Source organism: Protopterus annectens, chromosome 10.part0, assembly GCF_019279795.1.
Source record: "Protopterus annectens isolate FY-2018-M chromosome 10.part0, PAN1.0, whole genome shotgun sequence".
NCBI classification, from domain to species: domain Eukaryota; kingdom Metazoa; phylum Chordata; order Ceratodontiformes; family Protopteridae; genus Protopterus; species Protopterus annectens.
The window spans coordinates 101,136,100-101,155,015 of record NC_056744.1 but is presented as its reverse complement, the minus strand read 5'-3'; the positions used below and the strand labels follow the sequence as shown (position 1 = coordinate 101,155,015).

At 38.2% G+C, this 18,916-nt stretch overlaps 1 protein-coding gene across 2 annotated transcripts in view; it reads right to left on the bottom strand.

The window, feature by feature from the left end:
* The window catches only part of LOC122812981, a 304,669-nt gene that overhangs the window by 241,103 nt on the left and 44,650 nt on the right, over positions 1-18,916 (bottom strand). For both annotated transcript variants that reach the window (XM_044085072.1, XM_044085074.1), the window contains exon 3: positions 5,068-5,419. In XM_044085072.1, the coding sequence (XP_043941007.1) occupies positions 5,068-5,409 (342 nt within the window). In that variant the 5' untranslated portion in view covers positions 5,410-5,419. The remainder of the gene's footprint in view (positions 1-5,067; positions 5,420-18,916) is intronic.

The following is an 18,916-nucleotide window of genomic DNA, read 5'->3' as shown; positions in this document are numbered from 1 at the left end:
GTAAGCCTTTGATCCCTTCCATCTTTGGCATTCCAAAGATCCATAAGAATTAATCTGATCCTTCACTGAGACCCACTGTGGCTGCAACAGGATCTAAAACAGAGCCTTTTGCAAAATTCATTGACTTAATGCAAGCATCTGTTACAGAGTCTGCAGCACATGCTCCATGATTCCTGGCATCTATTGGAAAGACATAACATCTCATTTGATGAGACACTTGTTTTTTGTCACTATAGACGTGGTCAGTTTGTTTAAAGTCATCCCCCACTTAGATGGATGTTTTGGTTTAATGAATTTTTGATGACTCGATGCTATTTCAACCAAGGATATTTTAGTGACTGATAGTTTGTTGGTTATTGTCCTTACTAATAATTACTTGTTCTTCAAGGGTGAATATTACCATCAAGTGTCTGGAGTTGAGATGGGGACAGCCTGTGCCCCCATCTATGCTAATGGAGTAATGGCGGAGTGGGAAAAGTGGTAAATATTTGGCTCTGCATATCAGCCCATTGTTTATGCTTATTTTAAATTTTTGGATAACATACTGACCTTGTGGAAAAGAATTGACAATCAGTTGAAGGATTTTGTATCATATTTAGGAACTACAACCACTTTTTTACAATTTACAGTTTGATGCCACCCCTATTGACTATCTTGATATGACTATTAGAAAAGACAGAATTCCTTAATAGTTCCACATCTACATTATATAGGAAAAGCACTTTTTCCAATTCTTATTTATACTTCGAAAGTTGTCTTCCTTTACACCAGAAAAAAAAAGATATTGTCATGGGCCAAATGGTCCGACTGTCTAGGTTGATTACTGAAGATAACTTGTTTGAGAAAGAAATACACACTATATAGTGTATATTTAAAGACAAGGGATATCCTAGTAGTTTATTACATTCTGTTAAATAAGACGTTTTAAGGAAGAGAGGTATGGTATTTGCACCTCTTCTGATGTGCAACAGGGGCAGTAATATAGTTAATCTTCATACTGCAGGAGACAGTACTATCAATCAGTTTGACCTGTTTAAGGAGGAGAGGTCTTCATCTTTAGAGTTACCTTTTTATTTTGGGATTTATAAATATGTAGACGTGTTTAAGGATTTATGGAACCTAACTTTTCTTGTTGATATGACACTGAAGTTTGGTGGATCCCCATCAGTTGTTTTTAGTAAGTGTAGCTCTATAAAAAAACCTAACTGGAAGTTCACCTGGAAATTTGTTCCTTACTGGTTAGACCCATCAGATGAACAAGTATAGTAGAAGTAAGTACTGCAGTTTCATACACGAAGGATCGTAATTTTTGAGGGATATGATCGAAGTTTGGCGTGTCCTGGCAGATGTAATTGTGACACCACACAAGTTCTGCAAATGGCTCATTGCACATCATGTCCTGCTTTCTATGTCAGGAAAACTGGCCGTACATTAAGGGGATCAAATAAGGGAACAGAGCTATGATATAAAGAAAAAACACTCCACTAATGCCTTGTCGTGAGAATATTAAAAAAATTCAAATGTTTTCCTATTGATTGGGTAAATACATCTGCGACAGGAGGAGACCTGGATGATTTTTCTGGAAATTAATTAACTGTTATGGTAGTTAAGATTAGATGCCTTTAATCCAGGTCTCAATGATGTATCCATTAAAGGCTAACATGGTATGAATTATTATATTACAGGGCTACTACAATATTGACTTTGATGCCATACAGTTTTTGTACTAGGTTTACAAGCTCAACATCTATTTTTAATATATTTAAGATATTATTTCACCTGATATATGGATTTCTTTATTATATATTTTTTCACTTTTGGTGATTTTAATAAACCTTTGTTGAGGATAAAGTGTCACAACAGTTTGTTGATTTGGTATTTTAATAACGCTGGGAAACATATTCATAATATTTATTTATTTAGATATGATAAAAATCACATTTACTGTGTTTATTTCTCGTCCTTCATTACTACACATTAATAACATCAACATAAATAGTTAATTAGTGTTAACATTTTAACATCTTAAACATTGCAATTTTAGAGTCTTATTAATTAATTCAAGTAGATCAATTAATTAAACTTAATTTTATTGTTGGTTTGGTATTTTATTATTATTAAGCTATGTCAAATTGTACAGTATTACTTTATTTTTTTAACCAGCTGTCGTATCTGGTTGTGTTTATGTTTTTTGTGGCTAGTAACTGACCAAGGTTCCTTTAAAAGCAGTAGTGTCTTTAAGTGGCTTACTCTAACGAAGTCTCAGAGGTTATCAGGGACGAAAGTGCCAAGTCATTTTATGTGTGTCATTATTAAAACAATTTTTTCAGATACAACCTGACTCTTTTTCATTGTACTTATTCTGTGGATTATAGTGGTGACTGGCCACAAATTTAGAAACACTTGGACAGCATTGCATTGATATTGGTTTCAGCAGTGTTTCCATCTTCTAAGCTTCCGATTCTTCAAGTTACTGGGGTTTTTTTTGTGCATGTGTTTCTTTTGTTAATTTGAAGTACTTTACATATTCTGTTTTTTTTCTGTTTGTTTTAAGAACTGAAGGTTGGCAATCAGGATTATTACAGGCAGCATTAAACACATCTACCAAGGCTGGCAAAATAGGAGAATGGGGGGAAGAATGAGGTATATCTACTTCTAACATACGATAATAATTTCTCAACTTGGAGGACATCCAGTTATTCCCACAAAAAATAAATAAATAAATAAACTCCTGGAAATAATCTGAGAGAAAGAAAATTCCCCCAAAGGAGGTGGAGAGGATCAAGTTTCCTCAATATCACAGTTATGGGCTTAGGAATCTGCAGGAAAAGAATCCCTTACTGTCTCTATGTCAGAATCCTCAGAAAAAGCTCCTTCAGAAATTTCTTTAGTCACACTGCCCATGGGTAAGGATTTCTTACCACCATGATTAATAGCCTGTAATAATTGCAATAATTGCCTGGCTAAGGTAAGATCATCTTTATGAACAGACACCATGTCTTCGGATGAAAGTGTCTAATCTTCTGTTTTTTTCTTTACAGGCAACACCCCTAAAGGAGAACAACTAGGAGATGGCACATCAGCCTGTCATGAGGTTTCTTTCCCTGGTGACCCCAAGAAGCAACTCCCAGACTATCTCCCAGTCCCAAAGAAGATGTTCTCCCATGCCCACATTGGACACTGGAACAGCTGAAGAAGACATCATTGACCCCAGTCCATGGTGGATGAAAAGACTACACCAGAGGAACCCTAGAGAATCAAGTGAGTGGTGTGAGGAACAACAGAGAGCCACTAGGCTCACTCACCAATGGCTGAGGCTCTTTCTGACCCCACAGTGGCAGCAAGGGGTCTTTATTGTGTGATTTCTTCCTTTTAAGTAGAATGGGATAACAGCCAGCAGGACCAAAGTAAGTATCCATGTCGCAGACAAGGAAGAGGTCTGAATGCCAGTAAGAAGTACTGGAATGAGTTTGGCAAAGGGTAAGTTCTGTCAGAAGTGTTTACAAGCAGCACACACACTCTTACCCAAATAGTCCCCTTTTTGTAAAGCTAAAAGGAAAATGAAGAAAAAAGCTGTCAGAAATAAAGCATGTATCTACAATGTACACCGACAGAAAAAATAACAAGCACTAAAAACATAACAAAAAAACATTTCCTGTCTATTTAAAACTCTTTCCAATTCTTAAATTCAAACAAATAAATTAAATGTCTACAAAGAAATTATATGTTTACTACAAATATAGCCCCAAATCAAAAAAATAAGTCATTGGCTAAGAATAGCTGTCTCTGACAGGAAACATCTGATATTGTGAAAAAAATACGTTTTCTTAAAGGGGAAATGCAGCTTTTTGTCACCAATAAAATAAAATATTATTTTCTCTAAAGGGCAGCAACTTCTGTGTGGATGGGATCCCCTCTGGGAACTTATCTGACAGAAATGAAGCTACAAGGCTGACTGCTGCTCCTGTGGAACATCAGATCTGCTTCTTCTCCAGGTGACAAGGAAGTACTGAAGATTTCTTCATTCTGAATGTTAATTTCCCTCTGTTGGGCTGCCCAATCAGCAGTCAGAGTGAAGGCTGGGTAAGGGAGCCACAGCTTTGTGAAGCTGGCCGGTTGCTGTATCCTTGGCAAGATACAACCCATACAGCACAAAGACGAATATCTGGTACAGCAACATAGAATCATTATACAGAAAATGTGCTTTGTTTTAAAATCACAGCAGAAGTACCTTAAACCATCCTGCGCATGAAGTGCAGGTGTTAACAAAAAAACAGCCCACATTCCAGTGTCTGTAGCCTGTCCACTTAAATTGAAAGGGCCTTGCATAAATAGCACCTCTGAGATGCAAATGTATTGGGTCAAAAAATGTATACAGATAAAGCAAGAAGCAAACTGGATGCCATGGGAAATTATGATCTGTGAAGTAGTAATGTGACGTTGCAATTGTCCCTGAGTTGCAATGTATATAGTCAGCTTAAATACAGGAAAAAAAAGAAATGAAAAAAAAAAAAAGAAAAACTGCTGGGGAAAACAAAACATATAAACTAAATATCAGACTGCACTGTCTCTCTATAGGTAAAGTATAATTATATGTTTTATGTTTGGGGGTCTTAAAAGGATGCTCTTATTTTAAACACATCCAGCATAAAGCAGTTGTAAAAGTTGCAATTCATTCATAGGGTGTCTCCCAGTCTCCTCATTGCACATCTATTAACTGCAGGATGTAGATGTAACACAGGTAATTCTGACTGTGGTACACAAAGAAAAAGTCAATACACCAAACTACATTAATATGAAAAGTAACTTGTTTATTCATTCACTCACCTACTAGCAGGCCATCAATAAAAAAGACAGAACTAAGGAATAAAAATGGAGAATGCAACCCTGAAAATGAATCTCTGTCCCTAGGCAATCACTGAACACTTGGGTTCAGTTATGAGCATCATTTTAAATCCCAGCAGTAGATATGCATCTGTGATTAATTTAACTGTATTTATTAAATTATCTCAATTGTAAAATCAATCATAAGTTTCTTCAACATCTCTCAATCTGTTGCTACATTACCTGTTTTACAGTAGTGACATATTTCTCTTGCGGCTCTAGTTTGCCAGTGCTCTGCCTCTCATCTACTTCATGTGTATCTACTGGCTGATGAGACAGTGGCTCTTTGTCCGATTCTGGTAGCTCCCCAGTGACTACTTGTCCTGGGCCATCTGAGTCCAAATGGATTGCCACCTCAGTAGTCACAGCTTCATCCTGTTTAGGCACAAGAGATACTGCATTCTGGGTTTCTGTATGCTTTTTAGGAATACAAGACTGACCCATGCCTTCCTCTGCTTTCACTGGGCCATTCTTCTTCTTCTTCTGTCTCCTCTTGTGATTTTGCTGTTTCTTCTTCCTCCCCATTATCTGTGTTCTGAGAAAATATGTTAGTTTAAAAATCACTATCAGGGATATACTTATCTCAGCTCTGCAAAAATAAATGTTAGGTTTAAATCTTTTAATACAGTCTTAAAATTCTAAGCATAAGGATCTTGGAAGTACTCCCCAAAACCTACAGTGGTAACGACTATCCCTTTCAATCATTTTCAATATGCCTCTTCTGTTTTCTTCAAAAGAGGAGTAGCTTATTGTACATCAGATTCCTAGTTTATATTTATAGAAGGATCTCTCAAATGTCTGTGGTTAACTAACCACAAAATCTTTACAGAAGATGCCATGAAGTACTTAACAATCCTGCATCCCATAGCTTTCTGAATAAGTCTGCAAACTACAATGTCCACCATTAGCACACACTTATAATCCGTCATGTCTACAGTTATAACAAATACGTAGAAGTTGTCTATTATAGTATGTCATCTACCCAAATCTACCATAACAAACAGCCCAGATTAGTTAAGGCCTATTTCCACTCTACCAAAATTGAACAGACTCCTTTACAAACATCTCATAAAGCTTCATGAAGAAATAAAGTACTACCACTGTATTATTTACGGTACATAACTGCCTCTTCCAGGGAGTGATACAGGAGATGTTAATGTTTCACTCTTTCTCCCTTTAAAGAGCACATTTGATATGGTCAATTATCCACCATTACTTAATAACTGAGGTCACTATGCATTTTGTATGGTCTCATGGTCTGAATGCTATCATTCAAACACAAAGCACATATAACAACTGGATCAGCCTTTTAAAGGCTGAGGACTGTAATTTCTAAGAGAACTGAAAGAATCCAGCATAAAACCCTATTATTTTCACTGTCCGTTAATAACTTTATCAGTGACTTAAAGACCTAAAAGAGTCAAGTATGCAGTATTTAAGCCACTACTTATACTGTTCAACCTCATGCTTTCGACAGGATTTGTGCCTGATGCCTGGAGAACAGCCACTGTAACCCCACCCCTAAGAATGGCATCTCTTCAGACCAAGGTAACTTATAGGCTCATCAGCCTCACCAGCCTTATATTCAAAGCCATGGAATGGATTATAGCAGAATGCATTTATGTAGACAAAGGTAGCTTAACTGAACTAGACCCCACTCAGTACAGTTTTATGAAGGGCAGGTCCTGCTTCATGAACCTAGTAAGCTTTTTTGAAGATTTTACAGAGGCTACTGGCAGTGGGCACTCTGTGCACACTGCTTACCTTCACCTAGCCAAGGCTACTTTTCCCCATGATGAAACTATTGAAAAATTTAACAAATGTAATGTAAACCCTTACACTGTTCACTGGATTTCAAATTGGCTATCCAGTAGATCCCAGACTGTGAAAGTTGCTGGCACTCTCACTGAATGTAGAATTGTAATGAATGGGGGTGCCAACGGAATATTTTGAAGACATCCAAGTCAATACCCTAGAAGTGTGGTTGACCACATTCATTGATGACTCCAAACTAGGTACTGTTATCCTCTCACAAACTGATACTAAACAGCTCCACCAAGGGTTGGAATATGCACACAACTGGTGTACTGAAAACATACACCAGTTGTACTGAAAACAGTCTAAAAGTTAAATGCAAAATGTTCAGTATAGCTGAGTTTGGCAAAAAGGCTTCTCCTACCTCATGTGTTATAAACAGTACTCCTTTTCATACAGAGATGGTCATAGGAGACCTAGGTGTTTATGTGGACAACTCTCACTTGATCATTATATTTCCACCACAATCAGGAAATACTTCTATCTGGCACAATCACCAAGTAAATATCTTCAAGAGCCAAAGAAGTCATCTTACCTCTGTATTTTTCCCTTATCAGTACCCATTATCGAATATAATGCCCCCTTTGGTATGTAGAATTCCAACCACATCACTTAACTGAAAAAGCTCCAAAAATTTGAAAATTAAAATCCTAGCATTCAGTAGCCCACCGGCTACTCTGACATGACCTGTGTCTAGCTTTTTGAGCCACAAAAGGCCCAATCCTATTTGACCTCCTACTTTAAACACCTGCACTAGAGACCTAAATCTAAACCACAAAATAAACAAGATTTGCTGGAAGGATAAACACCTAACAAAGCATATTCCCAACCTATGGAATAAGTTGCCACTACAGGTCAAAACAAGTACTACTCTGGCTACCTTTAAGGCTATTCTTGATGACTGTACAGGTAGACACAAATTCCACCAGGCTTATTATGTAAGGCCCTGCTCAATTTGAGCATTAAGAAGTGTCTGACAAGGGTGATAATAAAATACAGTTGTATAAGCTGAACTTATCATAACAGTAGACGTTCAAATGATCACTGCCACAGTAGCCTTAGCTTTATGGGTTATATCCTGCCAAGGATATAATGGCCAGCCATCCAGCTTAAAAAGCTTTATGACACTTTCCATATGCCCAAACTGTCAAGCAGCTCTATCTGAGCTGATTAAAAGATAACATCCAAGATAATGAAATTAGTTTTAACACGATTTTATTTTTTTTCAAGAAAGCAACAGCTCAAAGTATATTTCTAGATCAGTGACACCTTGAGTTCTGCTTATCAGCCAAGGTAATTGTACCTTTTATACAACTATTTACTCTGTTACAACCCATACTTACCCAACACCCACATAGGAGTTCTCTATGGTATCTTGATCTTCTCAGCATTGTATACGACTGGGAATTCTAAGATGGCTGCACACTCATCAACAGGTCAAATAGATGTCTTCCAGTGGGAAAACAGAAATTTTAGAAAGCAGCTAGCAAAACTCATTTATTTTTGGTAAAATTCAGTTACTGGTTAGTCACTACCCTGCCTGGATGTCAGCAACGAGGAAATCTAGAGAAAGTTAAGAGAAAATAAAACAGAAAAGGAAGAGAAGAAAAAGCTCTGGTGGGGAATAGCCTTGCAGCTGTTCACTAAAAAGCAGCTCAGGTTTCAGCTTCAGTACAAGAGATGGCTTCCAGTACTTTTGAGAAAAAAATAAATCAAATGCATTCATAGTTGTTCAAAATAAGTGAGATACAGGAAACAGACAAATGACAAAAATCTAGAAAGAATAGTAAATGCTTTAAGTAGCTGTTCAGATGACCTGGCAAAACTGCTGAAATCAGTGGTTGAAATGAAGGAAAGACTGGCTGGATATGAGTATTCTGAAGAAGAACTGTGTCAAAAAATGGTACAGCTAGATGACCCAGTATGCAGAGAAAAAATTGATTTTTTTCTGTAACACAGAAACTGGAACGAATAGATTCCATTAGTTTTATGAAAGTACAAACAAGCAATTGAACTGATATTCCACAACAGAATTTTTTTAATAGAAAGGGCATATTGTGCCTATGCACCTTCAAATGTGGCCATGAGAAAAATGCCAAGACCTAGAGTTGTAAAGATGCAGTCATATCAGCAGAAGGAGCTATTCTTGACAAAACTGTGGCAGAAGGGCACAGTGTTCATGCAAAATGAGTACTCGTTGTAGACCAGGCAGAAGAGAAGTGAGTTTATCTCTACAATTTAAAGGTGTCAATAGACAGGTGTTTAATTCAAGTTCCTACATCCAAATGTATTTAGAAAGTACAGTTTCATGAGTAAACTTGCTATGACAATAAATGTTCTACTGCATCACTGCTGCAGTAGCTTAAGCCACTAAGTGGCATTACTCCACCTGCACTGTCCAGCTTCCAAAAGCTTTGGATACCTTCCATATGCTTTTCCTACCTGTTGCATGAAGAGCACTGTTATAAGTGGCTGAAGAACTGTCAAAAGTTTCAAATTTTTTTTTTCTTTTTGGCCAGAAAGACAACAAGACCCTTGAATACAAAAAAAACTTAAAATTAAATACAAAAGAGTAAAAGGAACCACACCATGGCAACACATCAAGAAATGGTGAGGGGGGACTGGAGGAAGGGTTAGCTACTGCCTCTGTGATACAACAGAACATCTACTGTTATGGTAAGTTTACTTTCACAACTATACTATGTTCAAAATGATCACTATTGCAGTAACCTAAGCTAAGCGGGTAGTAGTACAACAGGAAGACCAATTCCCAAGACTCCAGGAGCCCTGAAGAATGTTCCAAGCAAATCCAGTTCTATATCTGGGAAAGGAATCCAATTTTGCAATGTTTTGTAAAGTTATGTACTGAGTACCAACTTGCTGCTTCTAGAATGCTTCTACAGTCCACCACTTTCCAGAAAGCCAGAGAAGAAGCCAATGCCCTTGTAGAATGAGCTGTAAGTCTGTCTGGAAGTAGCTTGCTGTGGTTAATGTTAAGACGCTTCAGCACAAAACAACCATGAAGAAATAGTTAACTTTTACAATGGTTTTCCACTCCTTTCAAAAATTGTTTTACTTTAACACTGTTGGAAAGAGGGAATATATGGGCACATAAGCTGAAATGGCTGACAAACGTATCTTTACAAAAGTGTATGACAAAGCACTGGACAGTGACACATAAATAATCAAGAACAAGAAGCATTTGGGCCAGCACAGAATCTTGGCGCTTAAATCTCACCTCTTTAAGTACCTGATGCATATCCTCAGAAAAAGGTGCCTAAAAGGTATCAAAATTGTATCAGCTGGGCAGTTAGTTGAAGTATTTTCAGATTGTGGGGTAAGCTCCCCCTGTATTATGTAAGTAAATCCAGTTTGTGGTGAAGTTTGTGATAGCTGCGCTTGGCCAGACAGAAAAGAAGGGAGAACCATTGTTGCTTTGGCCAAAAAGGGGTCTTCAGTACAATTTCTGTAGAGTCCTTCTGGATTTTTAGAAGAACTTTGGTAATCAGTGGAAAGGGTGAAAAGGCATAGAAGCACATTCTCATCCACGGGAATGAAAAAGCATCTGTCTTCTAGGCCTCCCTGCATAGTATCCTGGAATGGAATTTCTTTAGTTGTTTTTCTTAAAGAAGGCAAACAGATCTACTTGTGGTGTTCCCCATAGGCAGATCAATTCTTGGAAGAGCCCAGGATAACGTTTCTATAGATGAGGGTCTATCCTGGTTCTGCTGAGCTTGTCTGCAATAAGGTTTTGCTCTGACATAATGTATGACGCCTGAAGAGTCATATTGAGCTGAACTGCTACCTCCCAGGCTATCATAGCCAGTCTGCAATGTTTGCTCATGTACCACATCAGTGCAGTATGTCTGTATACAATAGCAGAAGTCCTGATGACCAGAGATGATTCAAGGTCTACAAAGTATTAATAACAGTCAACATCTCCCTGTTGATTATGTGCTTCTATCTGAGAAAAGGATCCTACAAAGCTTGTACTTTTACCCCTTTAGAAAATGTTCCCCACACAAGATGTGAGGCATCTGTTATGACAGACCGGAGTGGCGAGAGAAGAGAGAATGGAAAACCTGAATTGCAAGCTATCTGAGCTGCCCACATCCAATTTTCCTCTTCACAATTCCCAGAAATGGAATCTGAAAAGTCAAAGGGTGTAGATACTAAATCCAGACTGATCTGAGGTGCCACTGTATTTTCCTCATGTATGGTGTGGCAAAGAGTGGCATGATAATCACCGATGCCATGTAGTCCAGGATCCTGTGAAAAGCGCAACCTGAAGATGCTTGGTTTAGGCTGGAGAAACTTAGAACAACTGTTGGAACATTTTTACTTTGTCTGGAGGAAGAAAAGCTTTCTTCTCAGTCAAGCCTACAAACATCTCAGGAATACCATTTTGTGTGAAGGGATAAGAGAAGACATCTGCCAGTTGATCTGAAATCCCAGATTGAGTAGAAGATCCTAGATAATAACTCTTGACACCTGGAAAAAAAGAGTCTGCAAAGATTACACAATAGTTCAGATATAGAAAAAATGTATGCTTTGAAGTTTGCTATGAGCTAAGAATGCAGCTAAACATTTTGAAAATAACCTTGGTGCAGTGTAGAATCTAAAGGGTGAAAAAGAACTGATAAAGTAAGCCAGATGCAGCAAATTTTAAGAATGCTTGAACTGTCTTGCTATAGGAATGTAGTAACAGGCTCCCTTTAGGTCTAATTTTATCATGAACTCATCAAGTTTTCAGGATTCTTAATTGACAGCATCTTGAACTTTTGAATCTTGATATGGAGGTTACAGCTGATAGATCTTGCACTGACCTAGAGGATCCATCTCGTCTGAGAAAAAATTGTTGAATAATAGCCTTTGCCTCAAAAACTGAAGGCCACTGGTTCCATTACTCCCTGGGACATCATGTTGTGTAGAATGGGGGAGAATGAAGAAACCTGGTTACCTTGGCAGGGGAGAAACTCCCAGGAATTCAGGGAGATTCCCACTGCCATTAGTACCCTTGCTGGATCACCACCAAATACAACTGTCTGGAACTATCTGATGCCAAAATGGCAGTTAAAGTCTGAGGAAGATGGAGTGATTACCAGAACAGACAGATAGTCATGCTGAAAGCTGTCTTTATTTTTTTTTGTCTTGTTCCTTTTTCTTAGAGATTCTTTCTGATTACTTCTTTCTCCTCTGAGCACTGGACCCCTGCTGTTAAAATTGTTTGTTGAGAGAAGGGGCTTTGGAGGGGTTAAAACTGTTACTTGATTTTAAAAAGGAGATTTGAAAAAATTGTTTCACTCCTTCTATTGGTTTCCTCTATTAATCCCACTTGTTAAATATCTCAGCTGACAATGGGCCGAAAGGAGAATGTTTATATAAAGGAAAGCTCAAGATCTCAGATTTTACTTCCCCTCAGGAAAGTTTTACGATCAAAGCCAAGCAAGTCTTCTCAAAAGTGATCCAGAAAAAGGCATTCTGAAAGTAGAGTCAAAGGCATCAAAAGTGCACTTCAGAATATGCTTAGTCACCTGAGAAACTGCTGTCACAGAAGCAATTGCAGATTTTTTTTCTTTAGAAATTGGAAAATAAGCTAATATTTTCTGTATATTCTCAAAAGACGTGAGCGAAAACTTTAACATATGGGCTTGGCAACTTAAAATCCTGAAAGTCAAACTACTAGAAGCATTCATCGTCTTCCTCAAGTTATCCAATGTTTTCCCCTCTACATCTGAGGAAATAAGATTAAAAGCAATGACCTGTTTGGCAGCAGCAGATTTAGAAAGTGGTATCTACCTTGGGATTATTAAAACAGGTACTTAAGTGACTGAGGTACCTTGCATAATCTATCAAACCTTTTGGCAGTCATAGTTGGTTTGTCCAGTAAATTGGCTGCAGTAAGAAAAACATGCAAAACAGGAGGAATTTAAGCTGCTTTAGGCATCTGTAACTATATTAAATCACAAAACATTTTCTGAGTCTTAGAGACATCACTCTGCTCCCACTGAAAAACCTCACATAAATTAGTTAAAATTTCTGGAAAGGAGACTTCTTCATTAGGAATGTCTATAGGAGTGCTTTCTTCAGAATCTGAAAAATGTGAATGAGCAGAATCCTTGGAATTGCCCTCCTTCACCTGTAAGACTTCACTTTCTGGCTGGAAAATCTTGTCAGATTGAGGAGGAATTCTTTTTCTCTTCCTGCCTGAGGACTGACTAGCTGTTGGAAATGCAGATATAAGTTCCTTAGCAAAAAACAACAGATCAGTTATACCCATAGTAATTGAGTAAGGTTAACAGTTTTTCTCACTAGGCACAGAGTCCCCTGGTCTGGTAGGCCCCTTAGTACTCTGGTTGCAATGTCCACATTCCCCTCCCAGCCAAGTGAAAACCCTTTACTGACCCCTTCCCCATCACTGACAAAGAAGATCCTTCCTAGTCCACCCTAAGCTTTCCTACAGCTGCAGAGGATGTGACTATCTCATGGTATTTAGTGGCACAAGACAGGAAGAAGATGGATGGCCTGATGAATATCAATCAGACAAAGCAGAGTCACCCACCAGGGTCTGATGCAACAAAGGAGCCAGGGACATCCTATAGGACTCCTTAGCAATTCTTGTTTTGTATGAAGGGGAAGTTAATATGAAAAAGATCATTTGCTGTGCCACTGGTAGGCCAAGGAGGAATAACTGAAAGAGTGTAGTGTAGCCTTGAAGCATCAGTAAACATGTGACAGAAAAAAATAGCAGTTCTGTGTATGCATTACACTGGCAGTACCCAAGCTGTCATTCTGTAATCCAGCACTGAAATGAATTTAAATACTAGATAAGACAGAAGTCTCAGGACAGTCTGTTTTTGAAACCTGACAAAGAAGGAGCACTCATAAAATTTCATCTTGCATTGCTCTAGTAAGTAACCAGGGAATAGTAATTCTTTAGATAAGTCAGGGAAATATAGTGAGATTAGTTAAGTACTGTTTTTCTGTATCTGTGTGAATCTATCCATCTGTGTTATTTTTAATATTTCCTGTGATGGTGTTTATTGTAAATAGATATTTAGTATTTTCACATTCTTTTATTATTTATTACAAAATATATTTAACCTTTTCATTGTGACTGGACTTTTAGAGAATATTTTATCCTTTGAGAGTACTTATATTTATTTGGTGACACTGTGACCACTCCTGAAAACCTTGCTGCTTTGGTCAAACACTATCACTTGTATTAGTATCAATATTAGTAAATATAATTGGTCACCCTTGTAAGAGCCTTAGAGTAGCTGGCTGGTGGCAGTGTAACTACCTTAGTCTGGGTGAAGGAGGTACAGCAGGTGAATCTGTGCTAGCCTTTCCCAGGTGTGTGTGTGTGTGTGTGTGTGTGTGTGTGTGTGTGTGTGTGTGTGTGTGTGTGTGTGTGTGTGTAAAAATCAAATCTGTCTTTTACTGGAGTGCTCTGAATGTCCCATAAAAAAGCAGCATACTGAAGGTGCCCAAAGCTTTTGGAAGCTGGCCAGTGCAGGTGGGATAAACTCTCAGAGCTTAGGCTACTGCAACAGGGATAATTCTGAGCATTACTCTTTCCAGAAGGAATAAAGGCATTTTTGGATGCAGAACAGGTGAAGGAGGAAATAAAAAGTTTAACTAGACCAGGGGTATGCAACCTTCACTATCAAAAGAGCCATTTTGGCCCCTCTCCCACCAAATAAAATTCATCGGGAGCCACAAAACCTACTTGACCCCTAAAATGAAGATAATACACATATAAAGTTTTATATATAGTTATTGCCTAAATATAAAAGAACCAAGTTTATAAGTGCAATATTTAAAATTTGTCCTTATTTTTGTTTTTTTTTGTTGGGATTGCTCAATTCATGTGTGTGTGTGTGTGTGTGTGTGTGTGTGTGTGTGTGTGTGTGTGCGTGTGTGTGTGTGTGTGTGTGTGATATCTCTCAACCTCTCAGAACAAGAAATCTGGACAAAGCCATAAATTTAAGGCACAAAGGCCCAAACATAGGGACACATTTTGAATATTGCTCTTTCAAACTTAGAAAGTTGATAGAATAACTTATTTTGCATTAGCATGAATTTTCTGAAGGGTATGAAGTCTGAAACTCAAATGTCTGTCTATGTTTTCTGACTTCAGTCCTCAATGATTTGCCACAAAACCACAATTTTATGAGAAACAGACCAAAACTATGAGGCAAATGTTAGGACATTCTGCGAAAATCTGTACAGCTGAGAGGCAACTGTGCATGCGTGTGTGTGTGTGCGCGTGTGTGTGTGGAAAATGCATGTTAAAAGAAACTATGTTATTCTAGCAAGTTTATAAGAGCAATATTTAAAGTCCATCCCTATTTTTGTTCCTTTGTTCCCCTTTATTTGTGGCTTTGTCCAGATTTCTTGTGGTAAGACTTAGAGAGGTATAGACACCTTTCAGGAGGATGCTGCTGCTGCCAGGGGATCGCTTGATCACTCTGTTTGTGTGGAATGCAAGGCAACAGAAATCATGTTATTCTAGCAAGTTTATAAGTTTATAAGAGCAATATTTAAAGTCCATCACTCGCTTGCTCTCAGTGTGTGTATGTGTTGTGCGGTAGCATGGCCATTATTTTTCAAAGCTACAGGGAGCCACTGCCAAGGGGTAGAAAAGCCACATGTGGCTCCAGAGACACAGGTTGCAGACCCCTGAACTAGACAAATGTGAGTCTGCAAGCTGAAGGGGATTCTGCCTTCATTCTTCTGAAAATGGCACTTCCCATAGCCAGAACTTGCTAATAAAGTATTTTCCATTGTGTACCAAAACAAAAGGATCAAGCAACAGAAAAATGTTCAAGATCTAACTAGAAAAACGAAAGAAAACATTGGACGTGAGCCAGAGACCATATTGGAAGTTGAGAAGCTGATGAACAAAGCCAGCAAGAATGTGAAAGTAGGAAATAGATTAACCATGAAGTGTCATTTCCATAGGATGCACTCTGGACATGAGAACTGTGCTTCTGAAAGAAGTGGAGAAAGAAGAAAAAAAGACTGGAATTTGTTGGAATGAAACTGGAGAAAGGACTTTAAACTATAATTCCCCTTTGTAATTAATGTCTAGAAGGATAATGTATTTATTTATTTTACATTTGTTTACCAGGAAAGTCCAACTGGGGTAAGACCCATTTTCAGTGGAGGCCAAGGGAGAAAAGCTCCACATACAGACATTATACAAAAACTTATATAAGAAATTATACAAACTTTATACAAGAAAAAAATATACAAGACATACAGTACACAAGAAGTTACATTCTATGCTATTATAGCTGACGTATTATACAATCATCTGATATAACTCCTTATTGTAGTGTAGACATTGCAGTTTCTCAAAGTAAGCTGAGGAAGTTTTTGTAGGGGGAAATTGGATAGAAAAAGATGAGGTTAGAGATTGTTTAGACATGAGAGAGAGCATCGATTATGAGGTGGTCTGGAAAGAAGAAAAAGTATGACCAGAAGCTATTAAAACTAGTTAATCTGGAGTAGTACAGGAACAAAGCCAGGTGTCATTAAGATAATTTTTAAGAATCTTTTTGATTTGGTTGGCATCTGTGTTGGTTTTGATACTGTGAGGCAGTGAATTCCACCTTGTTGCTACATGAGAAAATAGTAAGTCCCCTACCGTATTAGTAGATTTGGACACTTCTAGTAGAGATTTATTTGTTGAGCGAAGACTTGTATTTGTGGTATGGGGCTGGAGAATATTTAGAAGGGCAGGGTTTTTTCAGGTTGATATACTAGTTTGTGTGCTAAGGTTAATTGGTTATAGACAGAAGTTGTGGGAGTTCTAACCAGTTGAGTTTTTTTAAGGAGTGACAGCGGTGGGTATGATGTGGGCAGTCAGTTGCAAATTTAGCTATTTTATTGTAGCATGTTTCAAGCTTAATTAAATCTGTCTTTTTAAGGTTGGTGAGAACTGGGGAAGCATACAAAAATGATCACAGAAGATGGGTTCTAGTGGGTCTATATTATATTAGCGAAAATCCGTTTAAGCGAATGCGAAAACACCGGCGCGTATTGCGCGAACCGCGATTATGTTGAACGTACTAAACCGCGGAATTCAAAAAGTCGAAGTGTCATGGTTGGCCCATCTGCGGTATAGCTCAGTAAGGTAAGTGTGCGATAGTTATATGACCTTAGGGTTAGGGTGCAGGTTAAGGTAAGTGTATAGATAGGTAGTGTATGTAAGGTTTAGTGTAGGGTTAGAATTAGGGTTTTGTTAAATGTGTGTGTGTAGATTATTTATTTTGTTTTGGTATATCGCTGTAGGGTAAGTTGCGATAGTTAAGGACCTTAGGGTTAGGGTGCGGGTTAAGGTAAGTGCATAGATAGTAATGTATGTAAGGTTTAGTGTAGGGTTAGAAGTAGGGTTTTGGTGCTTTACTAGGGTTAGAAGTAGGGTTTTGGTTAGTGTATGTACGTGGTTTATTTATTTTGGTTGGGTAGGCAGTATGTAGTGGGAGGTGGAGTTGGCCGACTATGAGGATTCGAATTTTTGCATTTTGCGGTTTAGTACGTTCGGCATATTCGTGGTTCGCACAATACGTGTCAGTGTTTTCCCATTGGCTTAAAAGGGATTTTCGCTATTATAATATAGACCTGTTCTAGCAATGACAACCCTAGAGGTGTTAGTTAGATCTGTAAAGAGTACCCATTTTTTGTGAACTTTTATTGTTTGTGCTACATGTAGGTCAAATCTTAGGTTATCTATTATTACACCTAGTACATTTGTTTGTGAATCAGGATTCATTTTAGTATTATTACTAGCTGTAATGTAGAAGGTGCTGGGGGGTGGGGGTGGGGATCTTGTGGGTTGGAAGACCATGAGTTTTGTTTTATTGGGGATGAGTATGAGCTGAAGGTTAGAGAGCCATAGCTTGGTATCTGAGAATGATTTTTAGGTTATACCATGGAGGTGTTGCAGGTTATTAGCGGCACATACAAGTGTTGTGTCATCTGCATATTGGACAGTTGAAGCAGTGGAGTAGCACTATGAAGGTTGTTTGTAAAAACAGTGAAGAGTAGCGGCCCAAGAATTGAGCCTTGACGTACTCCTAGTGTGATGGGAAGAGGGGGGAATAGACATTAAGCCATTTTACAGATTGTTGATGGTCCTGTAGATAGCTTCAGAACCACTGAAGTGCAGAGGAGCTGAGATTCAATTTCGAGAGTGTATTTAATAGTTTGGGGCGGAAGACTGTATCAAAGGCCTTGGACATGTCTAGAAAGACAACATAGACTGTTTTACCATTGTTTCTGAGTTGGTTGATGGTAGTGGTGAAACTTAAGAGTGCAATTGTGGTACTATGATGGGGCCTGAAATCATGTTGACATGGTGCTAACATGTCGATGAAGGTAAGATAATAAATCAGAGTGGATACATCTTTCAAGGAGTTTAGATAGTGGAGAGAGAATAGCGATCGGTCTGGAGTTGTTCAGCTCTGTGGAATTTCCACCTTAAGGGGATAAAGTGCACGATTTTCCATATTGCTGAAACATGTTGTTCTGCTATGGGCCTATTAATAAGGATCAACACTGGATAAAATATGGCTTCAGCTGCTAGTTTTAAATTTTCGACTGGTCACTTGTCAGCTGCTATTGAAGACGGTTTAAGCTTTTTCAGTAGTTTCTTAATGGTAACTGTGGGAACACACTGAAAGGAGAAGGAGTTGGAGTTAATATTGAAAGGTTTGGAGGCTAGTGATAGTTCTGTGGAATTACTTTTAATTAGAGATAGTACACTTTCAGTGAAGTAATTATTGAATTCTTCGGCAATGGTGGTATGAGAGTGTGGTACGCTGGGGGAAGGGGTAGTGGAATGTCCTGGGTGGAGAATGGCATTTATGGTATTCCAAAATTTTGGGGGTTATGCTGGTGTTTATGTTGCAGGTTATAGCAGAAGTTTTTTATCTAGGCTGATTTGGTGTTTAGCCTTGTTTCTAATTTGCTGGAATGCAACGCGGTTGATTTCGGTTTTATAGGTGAGCCATGTTTGCCAAGCTTTGTCTCTTTTCATAAGGAGCATTCTGGTGTCATTAGTTAGCCATGGTGTTTATGTGGCTTTAATACGAATTGACCTGGGGGGGCCAATTTGTTTAGAATTTCAAGGCAGTTACTATTGAAATAATCTACTGCAGCATCAAGGGGCAGGTTTTTTAGTAGAGACCAGTTACTTTTTTTAGGG